Source organism: Cataglyphis hispanica, chromosome 4, assembly GCF_021464435.1.
Source record: "Cataglyphis hispanica isolate Lineage 1 chromosome 4, ULB_Chis1_1.0, whole genome shotgun sequence".
In the NCBI taxonomy this organism is placed as follows: domain Eukaryota; kingdom Metazoa; phylum Arthropoda; class Insecta; order Hymenoptera; family Formicidae; genus Cataglyphis; species Cataglyphis hispanica.
In genome coordinates, this window is record NC_065957.1 from 10403726 (window position 1) to 10429518 (window position 25793).

Below are 25793 nucleotides of genomic sequence, written 5' to 3' on the forward strand. Positions count from 1 at the left end.
GTCATGAATTTTGCATCGTTACTCGATAAAAAAAAAAAAAAATTTAATCACAGACTACCGGTCTTTTTCTCGTTGAAAAAACCGAATATACGTGATGGGAAACGCATATGTCACCCCGGATCGATAGCACTGCCTAGCGTAGGATATGCATGTCCTGCACAGTCGATAAGGATTAATGTGGTTACCGAGATATTGATTGGTTATTGTTAGAGTGCTATTCAAATAAAATTGGATCAGCTTCGAAAATCCCCCGACACTCGAGATACAAGAGTGTAAACGATGTCGGCGTTTATTCGAAAGCGTCGCGTTGCAACGAATGAAATTGGCGAGCGTATAAAATGTAGATTGCATCGGAGCATAAATATAAAAAAAATAAATAAATTTCTGCATGTTCTCGAACATTTTTCGCACGTACAGGAGAAGGAGCGACGAATGAGAAAGAAGCGGCAGCAAGAGGAGCTGGCGCAACAGCAACAGCAGCAACTGCAACTGCAGGAGCCCTTTTACGTTCGCGCGAATGCATCGACATTTACAAGCACCGTGGAAATTAAGGCTAGTCCGAAGGACGAAGTATCGAGCCTCGGCTCAGGCGACAGGCCCAATGTCACTATACTCGCGCCAATCAGTATTTGTCTTGGCGCGATGCTGTGTTACATCGTCGCCGGAGCATTCATTCTGCACAAGTTGGACGGTTGGTCATTTATCGGTGAGTTTCATCATGAAAAAAAAATTCCACAAACATATATATGTGTTTAATGTTGCGTCGATTCTCTACGCGAACTTCAATATAGTTTTCGGTATTAACATTTTTCTCGGAGACAGCACAGTTTTTCAAAGAAATTAATGCAGTCGTATTTTCTCTGCATTCCTGTTGGCATAAATTCTGTAACGATGTAGATGCAACGTAGATATATACGTTAACATAAAATGTACATAAATATGAAGCTATATGTAATATGTAGTGCGGCGGAAGAGTTAATAGCGCGCTTCTTTCATATCTATAGACGCGAGTTATTTCTGCTTCATGAGCCTGAGCACCATCGGCTTCGGCGACATGGTACCAGGTTCTTATCCCCGTCACACCCTCGCCGACTCGAGAAACGTCACGGTATGGTTCTGCTCGTGCTACATAATGTCAGGAATGGCACTGACAGCGATGTGCTTCAACATCCTCCACGACGAGATCGTCCATCGGCTGAGTCACCAGCCGGACAAGCCGGAGCCGGTGAAACCAAGCCCATCCGTGGACGAGCTATCGACGGACCCGTTTGCGCTGACCTCGTGACAATTTCCGTCAGGCAATCTGTGCCACAGGAATGGCACCGATGAGAACAATATATGTGGCACGGAACCACCCACCAATATATTCGCTCACGAGAATGAGATCAACATCCTAAAGGACACCTTCAATCAAGTGGACGTTACCAGAGACTGCAAACCGATCCTGAAACTCGAGGATCATGTTCCACCGATTTCTGCCGTTTATATGTTGCCCAAGGTCGACGAGGAGGCCGAAGAAAATACGGAGATGTGAGAACTTCTTTGGCGGATTTCCGAAGATTGACAGTTTAACAGTCAAGTTCAATCAACTAGAGATTATCGAAGACGGCATTTTTGCGGATCGTAACCAGATGGATAGGTATATGTAATATGTTGTGTATGCTAAATATATTGTCAGATCATGACAATGGAAGGATGTTTTCAATCTATTATTGACGTTGAATTTATGAGATATCAAGAAAATAACAATGCTCAAAATTTGTTTCTTTTCTTAGAGAAAAAAAATAGTAATTTCATTTTAAAACTTTTTTCTACGTAAATTTAAAAAATTTTGATTCTGATTATTATTTAACTTTATTGAATTATATAAATATATGTATCCGTTTCAAAATTGATTATTTTTTTCCTAGTAAAAAAAAAAAATTATAAATGTGCGTATATTAATGTAACATTGTTTGTGTGTTGTTTCTTATATTTATTTATTTATTTTATATATCTTTATATAGATTCAACGATTGATGATAGAATCATTGATATACCTTCATTAATGATGAACAAAAATAAAAGTAAACAATGTGCTATCTGGGACACATTCGAAAAATTCAAAGATAAGTGCTTGAACCGTGAACGCAAGTAGGACATCCTCCTTGAAATCAACATATAGCAAGAGTTTCATTTTTCTCTCTATATAATAAAGATAATCTAAATTCTCTCAATATTTACATTGCCGGCACAATTACATTTTAATGGGATTTCAATCGTTCAATTCGATTACTGAGAATTAAATAATTATCGATAAAAATATTCGTTGATGGAAATATCTGTATGTGATTATTCTACGCACGTAATATTATATTGTTTTTAATTTGACATTGATAAAAATTGATATAAAAATAAAAATTATTAAACTTTGTTTATCTTTTAAATACGATCTTGAAGCTTATGTTACTTAATTATAATTGGAATAAAAAATTAAAATAACATGTAAGATATAGCTGTTGATCTTGTTCACATAAGAGTTGCTCTGACTAAAAACTAACATATTCGTAATTAAGTCATGTTTGATAAATCCAGTAATAGCATTATATAAGTTCTAAATAAGATGGTACTGAGATAGGCAAAGTGTCTCTCAAATGTCGTAGGAATTTCTTGAACTTCCACCAGACGTTGCCAGATTAATCTGGAAGTGTCCTTAATTAATGTTTGCTCGGTATTGCTAGAGAATATAACGTTTTCACAAAAACGAGTTTTCAGCGTGTCAAAAGGATAAATGCAAACTTATTTGCATTTGCTTAACAAAGTTTCTTTTATGCTGATTAAATGCACGAATTATTATTAAAGGTATCTTTCGGAGTTGTCATTTAAATGATATTCGTAAATGTCATTTTGTATTAGTATAAAGTAATTTGAATTAATTGAAGAAGCCACTAAAGGAGTAAAATCATAGAAATTGAAGCCATGGAATAATTCTTCATTATGAGTTAGGTATTCACGTACCGGTATTGACGACAGGAAATTACGTTTACGTCGTCGATAAAATGAATAGAGCAAATGACCGGCATAAAATAATTTCCCAAGGGGCAATGGTGCATTTCATTCGCGGCCGGTACGCTGTTCGTGCACGGAAACGTTGAAACTCTTCTTTTATTTCCTTATCTTTCTTATTCATATCACGTACGGCAATTGCTTCCTTGAGAAAGCCTTGTGATTGACTGAAAAATTGATATTTTTTCGATTTATATAAATAATGCCTTAAAAACACAGTGTCTTGAAGAGTACTTTAAGTACTGCAAAAAATACTGAAATAAAATTTTGAAAATAATTTTACATGCATTAAGTGGAAAAAAAAATTATATATTTATATGAATTATTGAATATAAATAACAAAAATACTTCTCCAAATCTCTCGAGAATCGATATAGTCATCATGAAGGCACTATCACCATTTCTTTTCATGATTCACTTTTGCCAAAAAGTCTGATTCGAAGCGATATCCTGTGGAGATCTCTTACGGCGAATTAACATATCTTTGAATAATAATTCCGCAGTAAATCACGCACAAGAAAGAATTTTTACGGAATCCTCCTTGAAATTAATTTCCGATAATGCCGGATCTGTGCTTGACGTCAATTCCTCGGTAAGCATATTACGAGCGAAACCACTTGAGCGAAATCAATCTAGATGTACCCGCATAGTCAAGTGTGGTGGCTCACCCGCTTGATATTCAATGAGATTTCGAGGACGTCCTGGCTTGCGCGGACGGAGATCGACTTAATGTTTCTACACGCCTACTTAGATAGGGACATGTAAGGATTTTTTATATTTCCGTACTTAAGCATTCGCGAAGTAAACGTGTTCTTGTCTGTAATATAATTAACGTAAGCTATCTCGATCCTTGCGTCTAGCTCGGAACGGATCGAGGAGATATGCACGTACACGATATTCATTTATCGATCGATCTGTCATTCTTCCTACGTCCTCGCGATTATAACCGGACTGTAATTTCAATCACACTGCCGTACATGTAAATCTACAAAGATTGCAATCCGATTGAACAAAGATTACGTCTCTTAAAGAGATGACCAATATCTAAAATGAAATGATTACTTAAGAATGCTGACTGTTTGTGTGCACAAAAAAAATTTGCAGAATATTTTATTGTAATTATAATTTAACATAAATAAAAAGCGATATCGCTTGTTTAGTGATAATAATTGTATAGCGAGTTTTGTAATATTATAATAATAATTATTATAAAACAAGATATTGTTTATACTGCCGTCGGCTAGACGCTAGAATCAAATGAATGAATGAAATCAAATTCTGTGCTCAAGAACAATAACTAAGGTACTTATGGATAAGCATTAATCCCTAAGGACGTTGCGTTTAAAAGACGATTTGTTCCCGTTTTTTCATATTAATACTCGAATAGTCTACGAGAAAAAGTGCGCGTAAACAAAGCATAACTGTGAATTAATTGTAAATGATTATTTGCGCTGTGTATGGGTAAATCTTTGTGCGTAATGATTAATATTATATTTCTATATATATATATATATATATATATATATATATATATATATATATATATATACATATATATATAAATGTGGTGCCACCACAGAGCTCTATGTTGCCGTATTAAATATTCTTTACATATCTTTACGCCGATAATAACGATATAATTTAATCTAAGATTGAAATAAAATTAGAATAAATTAAATGCTAAATTCAAGTTGTACCTTTTTTTATACTGGATAAATTTTCTTTGCGAATATAAAACGAAATAAATTTGACACCGAAGTGACGCAAAGCCTGCCTTCGCACGACGCGACGCAGAGGAACGAAATAATCCCGTGTAGCGACTTAACGTGCCCCTTTCTTCTGCTTTTTCGTAACATATCATATGGTACATATAATGGATCGTCTTGTCGGGGCCGTCTTTTCACTCACGAGCGTTCATACGTACATATGTTATCTCGATATTAAAAGCTAATCGGAGCGAATCGTTGAGATGGCTATCGTGTCCAACCGTGCAACTAACGGGCGAGAGAATCTCGTACAGTGTCTAATGACAATCGATACTGGCTTGAGCAGTTGCTGGAGTTATCGTTATCACTCTGTCGGTGATTCGATGGAGGGTCGTGGCCGGCAGCCAAGACAAACTTTACTTTGGTGCTCGTACCAGGCTATCCAGCCATCGATCCACAACCTCTACCCTAGCCGCCCGTACAAACTTCCTCACACTCGAGTTTGGAATCGAGGCGGGCGCTTGCTCCAAGCTGGCGCTACGGCGATTTGTTGCGAGAATCTATTTACAACTTTCCATATACGTCCCCGTGTACGCGAGGAATCGCGCAATAACCGCCGGCGTGTCACGATTCCAAAATACCGAAGAGAGTGCTTGAAAGTTGGCTGCTGCATTTTTTATTTAAAGATAGAATATACTTCGAAAAAGAGAAGAGAGAGAGAGAGAGAGAGAAAGAGTGATTGAATATCATGTGACTGATATTTTGCATAATCTTCTAATTAAACTTTTTATTAATTGATACTCTTTGATGATACTTGAGACGATTTCTTTTTTCTCATGTTATTTTTCAGATCGTTTTTAATTCTTTCGCAAAGTTTCCTCTCGAGATAATAGACTCATTTACGAGGTGAACTTGCGAAGCGAATTAAAGTTTGTGTAACTTTTCGCTACGGATATTGAATTCGTTTATAATGTAAGTGAATTTGGTTATATCGAAGAAATATATATATCGTATCATTAGTTTGAAAATGAAGAAAAAAGTTTAAGAAATAAAGAAGGAATTACGTGTCTTATAACTTTCATATTAAAACTTTTTAATTATTATTAGTGTTTTAATTATTATTGAAATATATATATTATATTTCATGATTACATTTTCTTCATATCATATACACATGCTATTCTATAGAGAATTTTTATTACATACACATATCTCAGAAGGAGGAAAGACTAAAAGGACAAATTCTCTTATACTTTTATTCATAAATTTTTTTCAATTAGTCACATTTATTATTATTTCTATTATTTTTATATCATCTCAATATATTTGCAAAATTGGCAAGACGAGAAATATCGTTATCTTATCCTAGATTAACATCATTATAGTATAGCGGATTGTGGCGAGCGATCTTTTACGTCAATATATAATGCCTTCTATAAGCGCACGACGAGGTCCCAGCGCGGCGAAAGTCCAGGCCGGCTTCTCTCCTTTCACAGGATTTTCTTTCCTACGTAGCTCCTCATCTTTCGCCCTTACGTTCCGGTTTCCTCTGTCGTACTCCAGGGAAATATAACCGAGTTCAAAGCTCTCGACGGTCGACACGAAACTTTAGCACGCGACAATTTTGCACGAGAAATATCCAATGAAAGTCGAACGCCACGGGATTCAGCCTTATCGGTGCGTTTCGGCCTTGGAAAAAAAGGAGAAAAGTAAAGCCCGACCTTCCAGCAGCTGACTTAATGGAATTAATGGTTTTCTGCTGTCGCCTTACATATTCATTCCGCGCGCGAATCAGCTTGCGAATTGCCGAGTTCTCGAAAGCTTCGAGAAAGTCGAAGTCTATGTCTCTTGACACTCAATTGCGCTTCTATCAGGGGCAATTAATGTTTCTGCTACTTCCGACTGCTATCGTTTCAAAGAACTTGGGCGAAGTGCTACTAAATTAAAGCAAACTCACTTTGCGCAAAGTTATTACACTTGACCAATAAGCTTGCTTTTAATTTATTTTCATCTTGCTTCATCTCCTCGTAGCTCACAAATATCATCTGCAGTGAAAACAACTATTTACTCTGATATTTTTTGCGAGAATAGAAAATAGTTATTTGCATATTTCCGTTTAAAATACAAATATTATATAGATAAATATTTACTATCAGGGGTAAGGTATCATTGTCATCATTGCTGAAACGAATATCGAAGAGAAATTGTACGAAAAGAAATCTCAGAAGAGAAATCTCTTATTTATAAATGCCTGAGTTGCAACAATATATCTTGATGAAAATTTAACTTTCATAATCAACAAATTAATGAGAGATTTGCTTCTGCCGTCCTTCTATATTGCAAATCTTATACAAATTTGTATATCATTATCATAATATTATACAAATTATTATTAAATGCGATTATTATATGATTTATTCATATTTATAATATATTTTCATCTCGTCTCCTTAAAATAAACATGTAATTGTTTAATATAATATTATAAAAATAAAATAAAATAAGAAAATAAATTTTTTTATTTATATCTTTAATTATATAATTTATTATAAAATTATGCGCAAAAGCCAATCGCAGATATTTGTTTTAAAGTGAATATATCTATACATGGCAATGATGTTAATAAAATTAATGTCATTGTTGATATGAATATTAATTGTACATAACATTAACATATAATTGTATGATATAATATTATATTAGTATTTACTGTTAGAATGTCAAGTCCAATTATAGAGTCGTATTCATCATGACTCGTCTGTCGATCGCTTTCATTGACAATGAAGAAAAACACTCTGAATTGTAAATATGATATTGTCTTAGAATATAATAGACGTGAATGTGAAAAATCTTGTTAGATCTTGTTGTTGAACAACAAGAATCAAAATTTATGTAATTTTTCATTACAATATCGAGTGTTTATTTTCCTTTTGCCAATGTCAAAAAAATTAAATATCGAGAATGTATATGGAGGAATATTCGTATCGAAGCTGATAAGAAATGTTGATTTTGATTACCGAAACAGAGATGCTATTCTATCGTTAAATAGAGCTTAGGGAGCATTTATTGCTGCTGTTGATTTATGTTAAAGATATATGTTCGCAATATAAAACACACACTTTGTTTAAGACATATCTTTATTTTCCGAATTGAGCATCTCTCAGGGAGAAAAATGTAATCAAGCTCGTCTACAAACATCTCGTAATAAATAATACCTTGTACCGTTTCCTCGGAGAATTAAAAACTTGGAGGTATCTAATTTATAAGAAACTTTAAGTGAATAAATAGTTTTAAAATTTCTGAATTATTGTTATAGATTCTGGAAAAGAGAGAAAAAAGCACGAGATATTTGCTAAGTAACGTACAATGTGGCAGTAATCATTCTCGTGTTCTGCTCGTAAATCATCTCGATAATTCTTCGCGAGAGCAGAAAAAATCTTAATAAATGTCTGATTCTCTAAACTTTGCGCGCGTCGTCGATCAAAAACAAAGTTTTCTATACGCTTATACAGAGACTCGCTACGTCCGCGAATATTAATCATAGTTAAAGTTTTCCAAGGTTCGCTCACGGATTCATCTTTTTTTTCGACAATTATGCGTTTCTACAAGATACACAAGCATCTGGAATGAAGCTTAAAATTTTCATCTCGATAAGACTTGATGATATTAGAAATAAAAACGCACAATATTTTTACCGTGTATTATACATTTTTTTGAAGGAATTGATTCTTGTATCTGAAGCGCGAGAAATTAGAAGAGAGGCACATACACGGGGAACAGTCCCTCGAATTTATATTATATGCTGAAAAACTAAAATCTTATTAATATTATATGTAAATAGTTGTGAGAGCGAGCAAGAAATGCGGAGTGTTGGCCGATGAAATTGTAAAATACGAAGCAAACGGTTTGCTAATATTGTACGTCTGTATAATCATTTGTCAAGCAATGTATCCTACAAATAGGAGATAATAAAAAGAACTTATCACAAAAATCTTGGAGAGTCATTATTGTTTGAGGGAATATCATCATATTTTACAATCATTTTGTATATATTTTTAGGCAAGAGTTCATCCTGACAGCTTTTTTTCGGAGTACTAATTTTTAACAGTCCTCATTGTTCTTTAGCAGTACATGCTGACCTTGATAAAGATTTATCTGAGTAATTTTTATACTGTACACACGAGTGAATTAATCAACGTTCAGATCTTCGGCAATATTATATGTCGGTGTAACGATCTGTGTCTAATTGTTAATTTCTTTATTCGTTCCATTCATTTTTATATGCCTTACTACCCGATATATGTATATGATATATTACATCTATTAATTCCTTTTTTAGTGAATATATATGCTGCAAATCAGAGAATAAAGATGTTTAACTTTCCTTTGATTGAAATAAAAATATGAGATACAAGTTTGGAAAATAAAAAGTTTGAAGAAACAAGTTTATAAAAATCGATCATCTTAAATTAAAAAATCTCATGAATTTTGTTACTCGTATTTACGTTGCGCATCTTTATTAAAATATGCAAAAAAATAATGACATAAAAGTAATTTCTCGAGGCAATACATCACGTTTGCTATCATAATTTGCAGTGTGTGGACGATACTAAATTTGTGAAGGCAATATACGTCGGGACCTATCGACCCAATGACACAACGAGATTGAAATTAATGATTTCTATCTTTTATCGCCGTAATCCTGTATAATTCGGTATAAAACATAATCACGCGATAAATGCTAATATCGCTCGAGGTAACTAAGAGGCAACGATAATAGTAATAGAAATATTCTCGTCGGTGAAAGATATACTGTATATGGTGGTGTATGTATTGTGTATGCGATTGATTTAAGATATATCGACACAGTAAATTAAATTACCATTCGAGATATAAAAATGATTTTTGTAATTGTAAGCAAATGTAAAATGCGAATAAAACGTCCCAGTTATTATCATATAGAACGCCTCCAAATTAAACCATCAAAAATGTCACAATATCTTGTATGAAAATATTTTATAGGAATAAAAAGAATAATATGCTATATAAGCATATGAGTTTGAAAATGTTTTTTTTTTCATCAAATTATATAATAAAAAAAAAAATTGTTTAATTTTACTCTCAATATATTGATTGCCTATAATTATTAAATATGTTTATAATAAGTGGAAATTAATTTATTATAATTATTACTAATAATTAATTAGCAATGTATTGAAAATATCGATTAATATATGAAATCTTCTTTATATTTTTGAAATAAACTTTTCAAGCCTGTAAAAGAAATATTTCTGCAAAAACACATAAGAAATATTTCTGCAAAAATATATAAGAAATGTAAATTAATATCTGTATAAAAATAAAAGATAGATTATCATCACGTATTTGAATTTGAAGTTAATTTATGAAAAGGACGACTGAATTTTGCATTGCGTGATCATCTCCATTTCGCCGTCTCGTCTCAATAGCACAATAGATAAATCTAGGTGATAGCATCGGAGTACAAATACAAACCTGGACGTAACATCAGCCCGCGCACATATTCTGGATGCCAATAAGTAAACAAACCGCGGCGCGAAATGGAATCGAAATCGGGCCATAAATCTCGAATGTAACCGTGCGAAATTGCCGAGAAGGCAAAGATACATAACCGTCGGTTCTCGTCCATTTCTATTCTTTATCCTTTTTTCATATTGAGTATGTTTCTCTGTTAGATAGGATAAACTTATTTTACGCGAAAAATGGCTATAAATATCTAAATATCTTCTTCATTCATCATTGTTTCGCGAAATGCGTCTGCTATTTGTTCGTTGAAAAAGATTTTTTTAATTCTAGCGTAACAATTTTTTTCAATTTCCATTAACATTTGTTAAAATTTGTTTTTGCTAATTTTCAATATTCTTCTTATATAATTTTAATAATTTTAAACATATTAAAAGAGTCATCTATATAATATCATAATTTCTCATATATCTTTCATATTATTATAAGCGTGTAATATGTATGTGCCTTCTTCAAAATAATATTTCATAATTGTTCTAAACAAATATAATTATAAGTAAATTTTATTCACGAGTTTTATTTCAATAAAATAATAGTCTATGTATAATTTTATTTTATTTTAAAATAGACAATATAAAAATAAAATTTATGCATTATCGCTAATTTTTATGTCATTCTTTCTTATGTATCATTAATTTAATTAATATAATATATACTAAATTTATATTTATACAGCTCAGAATCTTAGAATTTAAATCTGATTCTTTTTGCAAATACTTGTTATCAAAATATAAAATATATTTTTAGCGTGATAATTATAGTTTTATCGACACACAGTACGACTCTGTTCACAGTTACCTATCGCCTAGTTTTATCTACAATCGCAAACTCCTCGACTCCGCCAAAAGCTTTTCTCGGTTGCCATAGAGTGCATCGATGCTAGCGCGGTGTATCAGACCGGCGCAGAGCTCAAGACGGAAGAACATATGTTTAGCTAAGCGACGCATGCGTAGTCACCGCTTCCGCGACGTACCTAGCCATCTTTCCAGTCAAGCAAAAGTGATTGTTTTCAGTCTTAGTCTTATTTAACTGAACTTTTATTAATGTCAGAGCCACAGTCCGCGCTGCTGTTACGAAAACAATTAGCAGGTATAATGTGAGCGCGGTATGAGTGTTAAGTGCGTTTAATCGGACGCGAAACGCGAACGAACGGAGGAATCCCGTAGTCGGTGTGACTCGCGCTCTCGAAGGACTCGTCGCCGTCGTGCCTCGGCGAGGCTCGACGTCGCCCTCGACGATCCTGTTCTCGTCCTTGTCGGGAAATGTCGGGCTCGCGACGACGCCGATCGCGTCGTGTACGTCGTTCTCGCCGGCTCGCCGCGGCCGTGCGCACAGATACGGGGCGTGAAAATCAATACGGCTCTTTCGCGGAGAGCCTTGTGTGTGCTGCGCCCGTGAATAACGTTAACCTAAGCGGCGGCGGCGTAAACTCGTCGCTCTGTCGTCGTCGTCGTCGTCGTCGTCGTCGCTGATACATCTCGAGGCGCGACTTTGATCTGCCTTACCCCCCTCCGTACCCGCGGATCGGTTTCACGCGGTTCGGCGGCGGCGACGACGACGTCGACGTCGAGGACGAAGGCCGTCTCGTGCCCGAAAATAATTGCAGGCCTTGTTATTTATAGCTTACGCGCGTCACTGCTACGTCGCACAGGTTTATCCTCGGCAGCGAGGAAAAAGAAAGATATCGAGCGAGAAAGCGAAAAAGAGAAAATGAAAGAAAAAACGGGAGACAGAGTGCATACACATATATACATACATACATATACACACATCATATACACACATATACATATCGTACACAGACGCATGAGGACGAGAGCGAGTGAGAGAGCGAGAGAAAGAGAGAGAGAGAGAGTTGGAGAGAGTGCGAAAGATGAAGAGAGAGAGAGAGAGAGTAAAAGCGCGCCGTGCAACGACCATCGAAGGTCAGCCGCCTTCGAGCCATGCTCCCCTGTTCCAGTCGAGATCGACGCCACGAAAAATGCTTCGTCGGAGTTCGCTTCTCTTTGTGCGACGGAGTCGCGCCGCGTGCGCGAGAGAAAGGGAGTGAACAGAGAACGTCGTGTCGCGTCAGTAACCTCGTGCCTCGTCTCCTTCGCGCTGACTCATCGCGCGGCTCTTATTTCGCGTGGGGCGAACCCTAACCTGTACCGGTACTGTACGCGGCGCGTCTCTCGGAGATGGGAGTATGCGGCGCTGATGGTCCATTGACGTGTCGTAGTTGGCACGAGCGTACACATGTATACACGCGCGCGTTCATATATTACGTTATTGCATGACTCGAATGATGCTGCTCTTTTACACGTTGTTGAAGAGTAGAAAACATAACCTCGACACTTTGACACTTTCCCCCCACGTGTAATAAATTTTCTTTTGCCCTCTGAATGTGCCGTCTTGAGATTACAATGTACGAAGTATTTTTGGAACTAATTTTAATTTTTGTTACAATGTCTTGCTTATTCTGCTATTGTATTTTTATTTTAATAATATACGCATATATTTTTTTAAGCTTTTTATTACAAATTAAAAGTTTTAATTGTTTTATTAATTAAATAAATTAATACAATCTTATATTAAATTTCTTGCTTTTTTACTATTATTTTAAAGCAATAGAGTATAATTTATAATTTTGCAATATTACTTCATATGTGGAATATTATATATTTTTTTTGCATTTATTGTAATATAGCTACATATTTTTTTAAATGTATTCTCTTTTTTATTATTAAGTGCTCCAAACACATTTGCATTATAGTTTAATAATTAGATTTATAAAATGATTACATCAATTTATATGTCTGTTTCTATTTTGCAGAATTAAATAAAAACCCAGTAGAAGGGTTTTCTGCAGGCCTCATAGATGACAATGACATATATCGGTGGGAAGTACTCATTATTGGACCTCCGGATACATTATACGAAGGTGGTTTCTTCAAGGCACATTTACAGTTTCCAAAAGAATATCCACTTAGGCCACCACGAATGAAATTTATAACCGAAATATGGCATCCAAATATTGACAAAAATGGAGATGTGTGTATATCGATACTGCATGAACCTGGTGATGACAAATGGGGATACGAGAAAGCATCCGAGCGGTGGTTACCAGTTCACACAGTCGAAACTATTCTGATAAGTGTTATTAGCATGCTCGCAGATCCTAACGATGAAAGCCCTGCTAATGTGGATGCCGCCGTAAGTAATATGTATTTATACAAAATATTGTATTGCGTTTTTCTTTTTATTTATTTTTTTTTTTTTTGTAATTATGACTTACCTCTTATTATAGAAAGAGTGGAGGGAAAGTTATACGGAATTTAAAAGAAAGGTGGCGAGGTGCGTAAGAAAAAGCCAAGAAGAGTGTTTGTAGGGGATGAACAAATATACAAATGGAAAGACTTATTTAATTCTGGTGAGTTATATAAAAACAATCACTCATATCTCCATTATTTATAATTGTAAGTACTATTAGTAATATTTCTTTGATTGTTTTATATGTATAACATTAATATAGGAAAGCCGTAAGCAGCACTGTAAAAAAGAAACCGATGCTCAGCATAAAGCTAACGGACAGCAGTGCCACTAAAAGCGGAATAAGCCTGACCTATCCTTATGCAGAGAGAAGAAGACAGAGTGTGTGTGAACGCGAGAGTAAAGCTCATGCTGCTCTATCATGTTTATTAAACCATCGCCACCAACATATGATCCAGATCCATCAAAACGGAGAACATAAAAGAAATACACACGCAATTCATCTTTTACATAATAAACAGCTAAAGAAAATTAATTTACACATATACATAAAGCAAAAAAATCATCTCTGTATAATTACTACCTTAATATTAATAGTTCTTATAAACTCTTAACTCTCCCCTGCCCCTCCTATGCTCAAGAATTACCCTGACCCCTTTGGATCGAACCTTGTAATTTAAAATAATATGTTTACGTTTATCTCAATAATAATTCCTTAGTGTCGTTTCGTATTTTCTTACTTTCGTAATATATACATATATACATGTATAAATAAATTTTTATAAAATCAAGGAAAAAGACGGGACACATGCATACAACAATCGTGTAATATGTCAGTCACAGCGAGAATGAACTGCATACGAATTAATTGATACACTACGATGAGAATAATGCCGTATTTATGCGCGGCAATGTAAAAATATATGTTAAATTTTAATCGAACCGTAAGTTGCCAAAATGATGAATTTTAATTCAAGTGATAATAATAATAATATTAATGTATCAATAATTAAGCTAATGCTCGTGACATAACATATGTGTTATAAGGTACTCGCTCTTTAACTGTCATTCATATGCACGATAACGGCTTTCTTTTCAAAATAAACTTGCGGTTCTTTTTTTTCTTTTTAATCATTTATGTGATAATTATTTTATTTAAAATTTAAATAATTTTTTCTTAACAAATTTGTTTACAATTAAAAAATTAAAATTTAAATTGAATTTTAAATAATTCATCTAATTATACATTATTTCATATTGTCAATTAAATCTTAAGAAGACATTGAAACAGCGACTATGTTACATTACACCTTTTTCTCATCCATTTCGTATTATTTATCACATTTTTTTACCGGAATAATAACAAGCAGATATATGTACATTTTCACCGCATCATATTTTATTTCTATTATTCTCATATGTATATATTTATTAAAAAACTTCTATAATTGAATGTATAAAAATAGTTATATGTGAAATAATGGAAAGGAAGTTTTTTCGCAGTTTTTGGACAGCAATCAGTAAGTGTATGTTTTTATGATAATATATATGATAATAATAGTATCTTATAGTTTGCAATATTTTGTATCTGTACTTGATATCTGTTTTTTTTTTTGTATTTAAATTTTTATATTTAACGTTTTATAAAGTATGATAACATACAATGATGCAAGAAAACGCGTTTATACATATTATGTTAGAGAAAATATAAAGAAAAAGCATAAAGAGATAGTAAAAACACTTTTTAATTATGGACTTACATGTAGTTATTTTTCAAATCGTCAGTTATAAAATATATACTTTTAAATAGCTTCATATATTAGAAAATGCAAATTTATAAATACTTGCGTATGCGGTTAATAGTAATCTCAATAACTAAAAAAAATCTAATAAAATAGATATTTCTTTTTTATATCCTAAAAGGGGGAAAATATACGTATGATCAATATTTATATAAGTCAAATATATATTAAATAGGAAAACTTTTATCATAAGTATAAAATTTATATTTGCAATCAAAGGTAATCAATTGCAAATTATAAAAATACGCGTTCTGGAACCGTCCGTTACTTCATTCGTCTCCAAGATGCCGCTCCAATAAACACTATGAAAAAAAAAATAATATTTTCTTTAAAACTTAATAATTTGATATACTTTAAGATTTATTTTTGCTTCTTTGTAGCTGTATAAAATAATATCGTATTCAATTTACTTCTTTATTACTGTATAAAATAATGTTATGTTTAATTATATTTTTGTTTGCATAATGTTATATTGAAGATAATATAATATTATTTGAAGATATGTAGACTATCTCTCTCTAATGAGTACACAAATTTATTTTCTTTTTTTTTAATATGCATGTGGCATGCAAGAACTGAAGAAAAGAATATTTGTTTTAATCATAAAACTTTTAGTTATTGTAGCAAAACATTTATTATCGCAACAAAAGTCTGTCATTTATAAGTTATATATAAAAGCAAGAGCAATACGGAAAAGGGGAAAAGATGGGTTATTATAATAATTAGCAGCATAATATACATATTATTTTTAATACAGATTTTTTTTAATTTAGAAATTGTTGAAAGGAGACATTGATATGAATAATATAATTATATGTATATACAATGAAGATAATCTTCCATTTATCTCGTGGTTGAATTGTATTATTGCATGTTTAAGAACTAATACAAATTTTAAATTGATAAAAAAATGCAAGATTCATTTATTAAACGAAAATAACAAGAATAATCAGCATAACAACACTTAAAAGTTTTCGAGACATCGAGTGCTCTTTGCATTATTATATATATTTTTACCAATTTTTTTTTTTTTAATTTATTGCATATCTTTAATATTGAATTAGAGAAATATATAATTTGAAAAGAAAGAGTATTTTGAGTCTCATGTCGCTTTATTTCTTAATAAATCGTGTCATTTCATATATTGCATAAAAGTTTAGATATTGTGAAATATTTTCTATCTTCATAAAAATAATTCCTGCATTCGTTTGCCAATCATGAAACATAGTTACTGTTATAAACATGCACATACGAAATTAATTAGAAAAAGGTAATAGCAAAAGTTTGAAATGAGACAAGAGAAATATATTTCAAAGTTGAAAAATAAAAAGAGAAAGGAAAAATATAAGCACGTGCTCTCAATGTCTCCGAGGCGGTCTCAATGTAACTGTTATCCATATTGTTCTGTAATATAAATCGTTCTACCTTTTTAAAATTCTTATGGAAGATATGGATATATACTATAATTTACTTGTGTAGAACGCGCGCGCAGTGTACGTAAAGGAGATATTAAAGATCCTTAAGTTAGATCGTCAATAAATCTCTCATATATCTTCAATACTTTGTATACCTTATTTATTTCTTTTTTATCTTCGTATAATAATCATAAACGTACAATTTAAAACAATAGTGCTCGTGTGTTTATGCAATGTACAGGATACTCTTTAAGCTATAATACAGTTCGAAAAAATGAAATACAAATCAATAGACTATTATTTTAGGTAAACCTTCTTGTTTTTTTTTTTTGTTTAATACATTATTTTCACTACTGGATGACAGTGTCCTTTCGTATATGTATGGTTTGTTTACTCTTCCTTTTTTGATCGTATGCCCGCGCGTATACATTTCGGATTGTACGCGCGCGTCTCTCCTTGATGCGTCTCCTGGGGGCCTCAACAGCTTTTGAAGTGTATCTATCTACAATTACCTTTTGTTGTAAAATATTCATTATTAGGTTTACGATATGATTTCTCTCCTTCCCGCCATTGTCGATAACGCTAACGCATTCGCACGCAGTTACGCACTTGTGTATTCGTTACGTTATATTACATGTCCGTCGTACATACATCCTAGACGGTCGTCGATCTTTATCCTCGACATAAAAGCTGTACCGCGTTTAAATAATTAAAGCTATTGGTTATCTATCGGCTATTTATCGGGTATCTACAAAGAATCTATATGCGTTACGCTTGCTCGCGGCGAAAATGAAGAAAAGGGAAACAATCATATAATCGTGTATACATATAATTAATCATAAGATGTCGACCCGCCAAATGATCAAACGCTTTGACCGCGATTACGGCTAAAATCAAATCATCTCGCCAATACGAATCGTATTAATATCGTATCTACAGTAATAGTACGAGAGACTCGATTGAAGTCCTCCGTCATCGATGAGGATCGATGATTATCTACGTGATTGCCGCATTGTTAACTCAAGTCGAAAAATCGAAAGGATGAATTAGTTAGATTAATGCTTGATCATGAAATAATTACCGTGAAATAATTTAGTTTGGTATAGTTCGAAGATTTGAGATCGCACGTTTGTTCTCCGTCTTTCTCCCCGCTTTATCTACTAATCTATTCGCATCCGGAGCTTTCCCTATCGCAGTCGCATATATCATTCGACATACGAACGATCGACGAAATCCTCGCCCGAAGTAATCTCGTCTAACATGATCGTTTATATTGTTTATATTATACGTTCTGTGAGACTCGGATCACTCGTCGACAGGCGGAATCAGCGTCAATTAAATTACGAGACATAATCGCACGAGTATAGCAATAATATGTACACATTCGATACTCCGGTCCAATCGACTTTCGTCGTGACGATTCATGAAAAATTTAAGAAAGAATGAAAGGTTTGGGAAGTCGGAGGGAAAAAAATCAATCGATCACTGATTTCTCTTTCGTTTAACAATGCCCTTCTACAGCGATCGTCTCGCACGAACTCCTCGCGCCTCTGGCCTCGTACAATATTCTCATTCGCGTTTGTTTCCATTCTTTTTTTAATCTTTATAACTGTGGACTAGAATTTTTTTAATTGAAGATTAAAATTTATTTTGATAAATATACTAGAGTTTGATTCGTAATAATTCGAGGACTTGTTTCTCTTTCTCTCTCTTATGAAATTCATCTCGCACACACGCGTTTATCCATTCGCTCGTCCTTTCGCACTTAACGCTGAATCGCCTCGAAATGTCTCCTGCGCATTTTTTCCTCCTTCTTCTAGGCATCGATAATTTACGGCAAATTCTCGTAATTACGTGTTCTTCCCTTTGCACCGCTCGTATAATAATCCGAACGCTGCATTTTCACGAATCGCAACGAGCAGTTAATGAAGTGCGCGGTTTAATTCTCTGCTTGTCTCTCTTACCTCATCATTTCGTAGCTGATACGCAAAGTTTGTTTTTAAAATGCGCGATGCTGACTGCGACAAGTGAAAATTCAGCGTGCAGTCAACGTGCAGTATCGCTGTTAGTTTGCGTGGATATATTCGTACGCTATTAGATAGTTAAGTGTGATAAGTAAATATACAAGATCGTGTGTATATGTGTGTAGGCGTGTATGTATATGTAGTTCATTGTGTTTTCTCATAGTATTTCGCGGATTTTCTTCCCTTCTTTCCTTTGTACAGATATTTACATATGCCAGAAATCGCAGAATTATAGACTCGCGCAATCTCTCGCCTCGTTCAATGAAGTCGACGACATGCCTGTTCTTCTTTTATTTGCACGTCCTCTTCCTCTCTACATATCATCGCAATATAAGCTCTATCACATTGGCTTCACAAGCCATATTGTTGTTGCGACAATGATTCCCTAATAAAATAATAATGATATTATTGATATAATGATAATAATAATAGTAATAATAATAATAATAATCATAATAATAATAATAATAATAATAATAATAATAATAATAATAATAATAATAATAATAATAATAATAATAGTAGTAGCAATGTGACAACATAAGCGCCTAATAATATAATACATTTAATAATAATGATAATAATGATAATAATAATAATAATCAGAATAATATTAAATAAAAATTACCAAAGATATTCATAACCAATTGTTCTAGCGCAGCTAATAGTTTCCAACAAATAGAAAAAGGAAGTTTAAATAATCATTTCGAGAAACGAATAAATTTACTTCTTTTTGGTATTTTACATTCTGCATGCCGTTCAACATATAACGTAATAATAATCGATGACAATATTTTTTTGACAACTGAGAATATTTCATAATGATAATTATATAATAATAATAATATTAATAATTCGTAATTATAATAGCAGTGATAATAATAACATTGGTAACGGTCTCTTAAGTGATCATTCTCCTCGCAATTTTATAAATAGACGGATAAGAGCAATAAGTAAGGAAAAAGAGAAGGAGAAAAGGAAAATGTCAAATTTTTCAACCGAAAATGGTAAAAAGGTATGTAAATGGAAAAAGTGAGAGAGAGAGAGAGAGAGAGAAAGAGAGAGAAAGAGAAGTATATAACAGCTTAAGTATATTAACAGCTTAATCACTATAGGGGATAGGGAGGCGAGTATAAACAATAACATGAATCACAATTATGCAATAATTAATCGGCCGTTTTCCGTCGCGCGCAATTTTTCATTAAAAATTAATAATAATTCGATCTAACAATTAGTTACTGGGAGATTGCACTGTGTGGCGAACCCGGACCACCTCCGTTTTCCGTGCATCATTTAGTCTTTAGTCCACTCGTCTCCCCACCTCCGAAATGATACGATATCATATCATCCATTTGAGGAGAGGTGTTACATCTGAAAACGAAAGCAGCTGGGGTTCTCTCGAATTTCGAGCGAATTGCAACGCGAGCCCGTCATTCCACAGCCGGCTCCGTTGTATTTCACATTCTTCGTAAACGATACGATTTCGTACCGACGCGCACCGACACCGATCTCGTACCATTTGCCGCGTAGAAAACGTCACAATGAGGTCCTTTTGATTGAGCTCCGTGCAGTTTTGATCCTTTCGTTCTCTTGGCGCCTCGTCTAAATCGATCAAGATGTCCTCTTGTTTCTGTTCGGTAACATCCTCCAAGAATGTCCTAGACTTTCGCGATTCGCCTCTCTATGATAATGCCCTCGTGGTAGGCAGGACTCGCATACGATCGAGTCCTATAACTGGTTTCCTCGTTTAAAACTTAATTAGACCGATGGATATCGTCAACTCGCGGAACGTCTTTTTTTATAAAGCGTCATTTTGGCATATCTCAACAATATGACTCTGAAGACACGTCGGAAACCTCATTCGATCTCCATTCTTCGAAAAGGAATCACCGAGTTCGCGGATAATCCCATGAAATTTCATGTCCAAAATTGTTCTAGTAATCCCACGTTTCCTCGGGTTCGTGCTTTATCACGTCCTTCGGACTTTCCTCTGTGGACTGTTGTGTTTGTTGCACCGATGGCGGTCTAAGTGACGTCGTTGGACTATTCTGACCGGATTTTGGACTAGGCAGTGGACTGTCCCGATCAGCTCCATTATTACCGGATACGGAGGAAACGTCACTCTGGACATCCTCCTCGTATCGGTCCTGTACCGGGGTTGGCTCAACTCTTATAGTCTCCTCAGTTTCCCTTTTCACACCGTAATCGTCCGTTTGCATCACGCAAACGCCGTTAATGATGACTTCGTCTCCTGCTCTCGTCGGTTCTTGCCATTCCGGATTAACCCATTGCGGTGCTGCGGGTTTCCTTCTATTAGACCTGACCGTCGTAGGTGCCGTCGGCGTTTCTGTGGGCTCCCTCTTTATACTGCCAGCCGAACCCTCCGAATCCTCGCTACCGAGATTACTCATCGCGTCCTCGACATCCTCATCTTCAAATTCCTGATTCGGTTCTCTCTTCAGGGAGTTCATCGAGAGATCAAGACCAGAACATTGTTCTTTTAGCGCGTTACCCACCAGAGCCGCCAAGTTGGGATTAAAGTACGGAGAATAAGGTAAGGGTACATTTCCTAAACCTAGTCTCTCCTTCTGAATCTCCAGCAATCTTTGGTTCAATAGCAATCTGAATTGAACGGGGTCGAATGGTTGGCCGGGTTCTCGCGGCGATTGCGGCTCCGGCTGGCCATGCGGCGTTTGTTGCTTCAGTCTCATTCGATGATTGTGAAACCAATTCGTTATCGTCCTTGAAGACAGGGCAAGTTCACCGGCAAGAAATTCGATGGTGGCCACGTTAGGATATGGATCGAGAGCAAAAGCGAGTCTGAGAGCCTCTTTTTGCTCTTCCGAGAAGAGAACGCGCTGCTTTTTACCGGTAGTAGGTCCCGGGCCAGGTGATGCCGCATGATAAAACTCGGCAGTATCATTGCTCGAAGTATCAGAACTATTGTCATGACCTGGACCGCTACTGCGTCGTCTCTTATTTGCCTCCCGTCGTTCGTTCTTCAATGCCTGGAGTCGATCGACATTGTGTGCATCTGACAGCCAAAGTTGCATCCTGATGAAAGGTTCCCGACCTTTTATGCTGAGCATATGCCATGGTTTCGGTTTGCTCAGCAGCTCACTGACGGAGCCCTGCGACAAACCGAGAACTGCTTCGCCAAAGATCTTCTGGCCGATGTTATTTGCCAATAACGCTTCCTTGATCTTCGTGGTAATCGTCTGTGTATCGAGATCCTGCGTAAGAGCGGCCATCTCGTATACGCTTGGTGAAATGTGCGGATGAAGACTTCGAAGAGGCGACGGTGCCATCTGATGATGCGGCGAGTGCAATGACATTTGTTGCTGTTGCTGTTGTTGCTTCTTTTGCAATTCCTGCATGCTGAGCTGAGTATGTGGAAGATGGGGTCCGGGCGGGGTCAACATCATCGGTGGCGGCGGTTGCGGATGTTGCGGAAGCTGAGGACTTTGTTGAGGCGGGCCGAGCTGCATTTGATTCTCCTGCTGATGCTGCGCCGCCGCTGCTTGCGCAGCTGCTTGAGCAGCGGCCTGCGCCTTCGCAGCGTTCTGTAGCTGTTCTTGCACGAGTTTCGTCGGCGGCATAGGTTTCATGGGTGTTCCACACGCTATAACAATAAAAAATTCGATCAAGAAATTTCAGCAGATGTAACTAAAATTTCATAGTTCGAAAGCTCATTTCCTACGAACGTCAGAATGCAATTTCTATTTTATTCATTTCTGTTGAAAGCCAAACAATGCTCAAGTAATTCTACGATAAAATAAAGAAGTTGCATCTATATGTTGTAAAAATGTCATGCTTATTTAACATTGTTTTTCATCGTAACCAAGTACGTAACATCATGATGTTGTGTTTGACAGACATACAACAGAGCTTCCAAACTATGTTGATAATAAAGTAACAAAACATCTATATTGACCTGAGTTAAACTTACGAGGCAGGCCGCCGTAGCCGCCGGTCCTCATCAGCTTCTCCGGAGCGATTTTGTACTGGCTTGCGACCAACTTGTGTACTGCGTTGTCGTCCTCCAGAAACATCTTCATTCGAATGAAGGGCTCGCGACCTTTTTGAGTCAGCATGTGCCATGGTTTGGGACGCGCGAGGAGGTCCGACACTGATCCCTGAGACAGACCCAATACCGACTCGCCGAATAACCGCTGCGAAATCGAATATTGAGACAGCTGTTCTTTCACCTGTACATTATTAGTAAATATTTAAAATTAGATATAATAAAAGCGATTAATTAGATTAGATTCTTTATTTGATCCCTTGAGGGTTACAAAGAACAAGAGTTTCATGTTTATAACTAGAAATTGATTTATAAAATAATATAGAATATCAAGCCTTATATCTAATAAAAACGATTAATAAATTATATGTAACTCGAAATAATAAAGTCGATAACGATATAGTTAATGAAAACAACTTACCCTTTTCACAATATCTTCAGTATTTAGATTATTGTACATGTCGAACTGCTGCTGCGTAATCGGAGGAAGCACAGCTTTTAAAGGCCTTTGGTTGGCCGAATGATGGGTTGGTGTGGACGGTTGACTTATCAGACTATTTGTGATGGAAGCCATCCTCTGCAAGGGACTGGCTGCCGCCGCACTGGCGAACTCTTCGTTAGGTGTCATCGCAGGGGGAAGTATGGAATTGCCCAGGGGAGAACTCGCGCTGGAACCGCCGGGTGTTGATTGAGGGCCCGTCGATTCCTGCTTCGGCCTCACCAAGGAAAAAGCGCTACCGGCATGTCGCATCGCCTCTTCCATCTTTTCTTTCTCCTCTTCCGATACGCCGTTTATCATTTTATTGCGCGGATCTATTTTGCCTAAACTCAAATCTTGTACAGCGCCACCGCCACCGCCGCCATTAGCGGCTAAATGATGTTGCTGAAGAGCTTGCTGCTGAAGCGCCAACAAGCCAGGAAGTCCAGGTAATCCTGGTAATGCGGCCATCGACGGATTCTGACCTGGTGCAGCGTTCAACTTTTGAAGCTCACGATGATAAGCGTCCAATGCCAATCGAATGTCTTCCTGAGTGCGCTCGATACCTTGAAGACCGCCTTGAGTGCCACTGAAAAAATGTGGAAAAATCGCACTACGGTCAATCGAGGTCATGTGCTGTCCTCAATAATAATCAATCGCGATAATGTAGTCATACGTGAATACTGTACAGATGTTATCCAGATGGCATCGGGTTTTTAAATTATACGTCTCGCATGAAAAAAATTTTTCTTAAGTTATAATCGAGATGAATATCTACGTCATATTCGAGCTCATCGATCATTTTTAATAAAAGGAGATACACTATTCAAAGAAATTTCTCTCGTTATATCTCGGAACAGCGGTTTGCTCTTGACATTTCGGTTTACCATAATGTATTCGAGCAAACATATTAATACAATGATATATATGTCATCATTGTTCATCGATAGAGATTCTGCATCGCTAAGTTGCGACATTTCAAACTTCGACAAGCAAATCCATGATCTTACCTAGAAAACTCTCGCGGGCGAAGGTCCTCTACTCTCCTGCCCATCAGTTTAGCCAGCTCCTCCTGGTAAATTCTCACCACCTTCTCCTGAGGAATGTCATCGTTTTCGTACTTCTTCAGTCTCCTGTTTTGGCTATCCAATCTGTCTTTGTTAAACGGACTCGGACAACCGATCCTACTCGGACTCTTGCTATCAGCGTCGTTCGATACCTCATGGTCGCTCCTCATTTGCATATGGCTCGATTCCGAGAGAATATGTGCCAATCTTTCGTCACTCATTTCCGGTGGACCACCATCCTGTGGTCCACGTGCGAATGCTGGCATTCCCTGCTCCTTGCCTGAAACATACTCTACGGGTGAGGCACAACTTGTGGTGTATTCTTACTCAGTTTGTGTGGTCTTAAAAGTATACACATATATATATAAATAAAAATATATAAAAATAAGTTTACAAACAAAGAATATACACAAATAATTCTCGACGTGTTTGATGCCGTTCGCAATAAAATTAAGTTAAAATAGCAGTTGCTATTCTTACACTTTTTTTTTTTTTAATTGTCATTATTTCATCTTACAACATATTGTTACTTATCTAACATCGTGTAACACGATTGTAGGATTCATTACGCGTGTATTAATCCGATATGTATTGTTGCAAAATTGTAAATTGATTCTGCAAACCATATTCGTTTTCCCGAAGGATGTTTACTCGGAGATGAGCTGCCTACATGGTAGCGAGTCATATTTGGAGGATGATTTGATGTTCGTGAGCAATTAATAACGCGCGCAATCGATAACTGCGTGCTGAACCCGAAGGCAAAGTATACTCAACGACGATAATTAAAATATCCTCTTCTAGACCCTCTCCCTTGCGGTCTTCCCCCTGCACATCGGCAGGAGTGTAGTCCTCCTACGTGTTTCCCGTCTAATTGACCAATCAGCTGCGAGATTCAGACGAACGAACCATCGATCATGTCTTTGATTGCTCTCGCGAGCATCGCATGCGAGAGAAAGCGATTTGAGACGTGCGACGAAGAATCTCGTACATATCGCGGAGATTTCATAGAAGAAATAATCTTTGGGCGTTTCAAGATTTCATGTGTCTTATTTGTACACGCGGAATCTCTCTACTCGATATATAATATTTCCGCGTTTGTAAAATGACTTTTGCATGGATAACAGGACGACACGATTCGTTGATCAAGTTAATGTCTAGCTGTGTTTTGTATCATTATTTTACATCATTCGTTGTGTAGTTATGATTACTGTTAATATAATCGCAGCATCCGCGCGCGCAACACTTTTTGTATTAAACAAGAGAATAAGTGTGTTTTTTTTTACTCCATATTAATGCCATGACATTCTCTGAAAAATCTAACTCGCGATGGCCCAAGTAAGTCATTTCACCTTTTAATTTTGATAAATAAGTATAGCAGGCAGTATGTGTACGTCGAATAAAAATCGACAAATCCGCAG

The 25793-nt window shown here is 35.8% G+C and overlaps 4 protein-coding genes across 13 annotated transcripts in view; 2 read left to right on the plus strand and 2 right to left on the minus strand.

The window, feature by feature from the left end:
* Positions 1-1473, plus strand: part of LOC126848796 (TWiK family of potassium channels protein 7-like) — a 255765-nt gene extending 254292 nt beyond the window's left edge. For all 5 annotated transcript variants that reach the window (XM_050590005.1, XM_050590004.1, XM_050590006.1 and 2 more), the window contains 2 exons: positions 418-706; positions 1005-1473. In XM_050590005.1, the coding sequence (XP_050445962.1) occupies positions 418-706; positions 1005-1285 (570 nt within the window). In that variant the 3' untranslated portion in view covers positions 1286-1473. The remainder of the gene's footprint in view (positions 1-417; positions 707-1004) is intronic.
* LOC126848808 (retinol-binding protein pinta-like) overlaps positions 1-25793 on the minus strand; it is a 562409-nt gene that overhangs the window by 212077 nt on the left and 324539 nt on the right. The window lies entirely within an intron of this gene.
* On the plus strand, positions 11241-14276 carry LOC126848824 (ubiquitin-conjugating enzyme E2 G1). 2 transcript variants are annotated; one of them, XM_050590063.1, is made up of 4 exons: positions 11241-11402; positions 13129-13508; positions 13603-13725; positions 13828-14276. In XM_050590063.1, the coding sequence occupies exons 1-3, from the start codon at positions 11357-11359 to the stop codon at positions 13681-13683; spliced, it is 507 nt and encodes a 168-aa protein (XP_050446020.1). In that variant the 5' UTR covers positions 11241-11356; the 3' UTR covers positions 13684-13725; positions 13828-14276. The 2 variants fall into 2 exon arrangements, with proteins under 2 accessions (XP_050446020.1, XP_050446021.1); XM_050590064.1 differs by lacking the exon at positions 11241-11402 and adding an exon at positions 12427-12720.
* The window catches only part of LOC126848768 (homeobox protein cut), a 137036-nt gene continuing 128168 nt past the window's right edge, over positions 16926-25793 (minus strand). For 2 of the 5 annotated variants that reach the window (XM_050589941.1, XM_050589942.1), the window contains exons 6-9: positions 24319-24667; positions 23252-23921; positions 22741-23014; positions 16926-22428 (exon numbers count right to left, since the gene is read on the minus strand). In XM_050589941.1, coding sequence (XP_050445898.1) covers positions 20741-22428; positions 22741-23014; positions 23252-23921; positions 24319-24667 — 2981 coding nt within the window. In that variant the 3' untranslated portion in view covers positions 16926-20740. The remainder of the gene's footprint in view (positions 22429-22740; positions 23015-23251; positions 23922-24318; positions 24668-25793) is intronic. The other 3 variants (XM_050589943.1, XM_050589946.1, XM_050589944.1) reach the window with 3 other exon arrangements.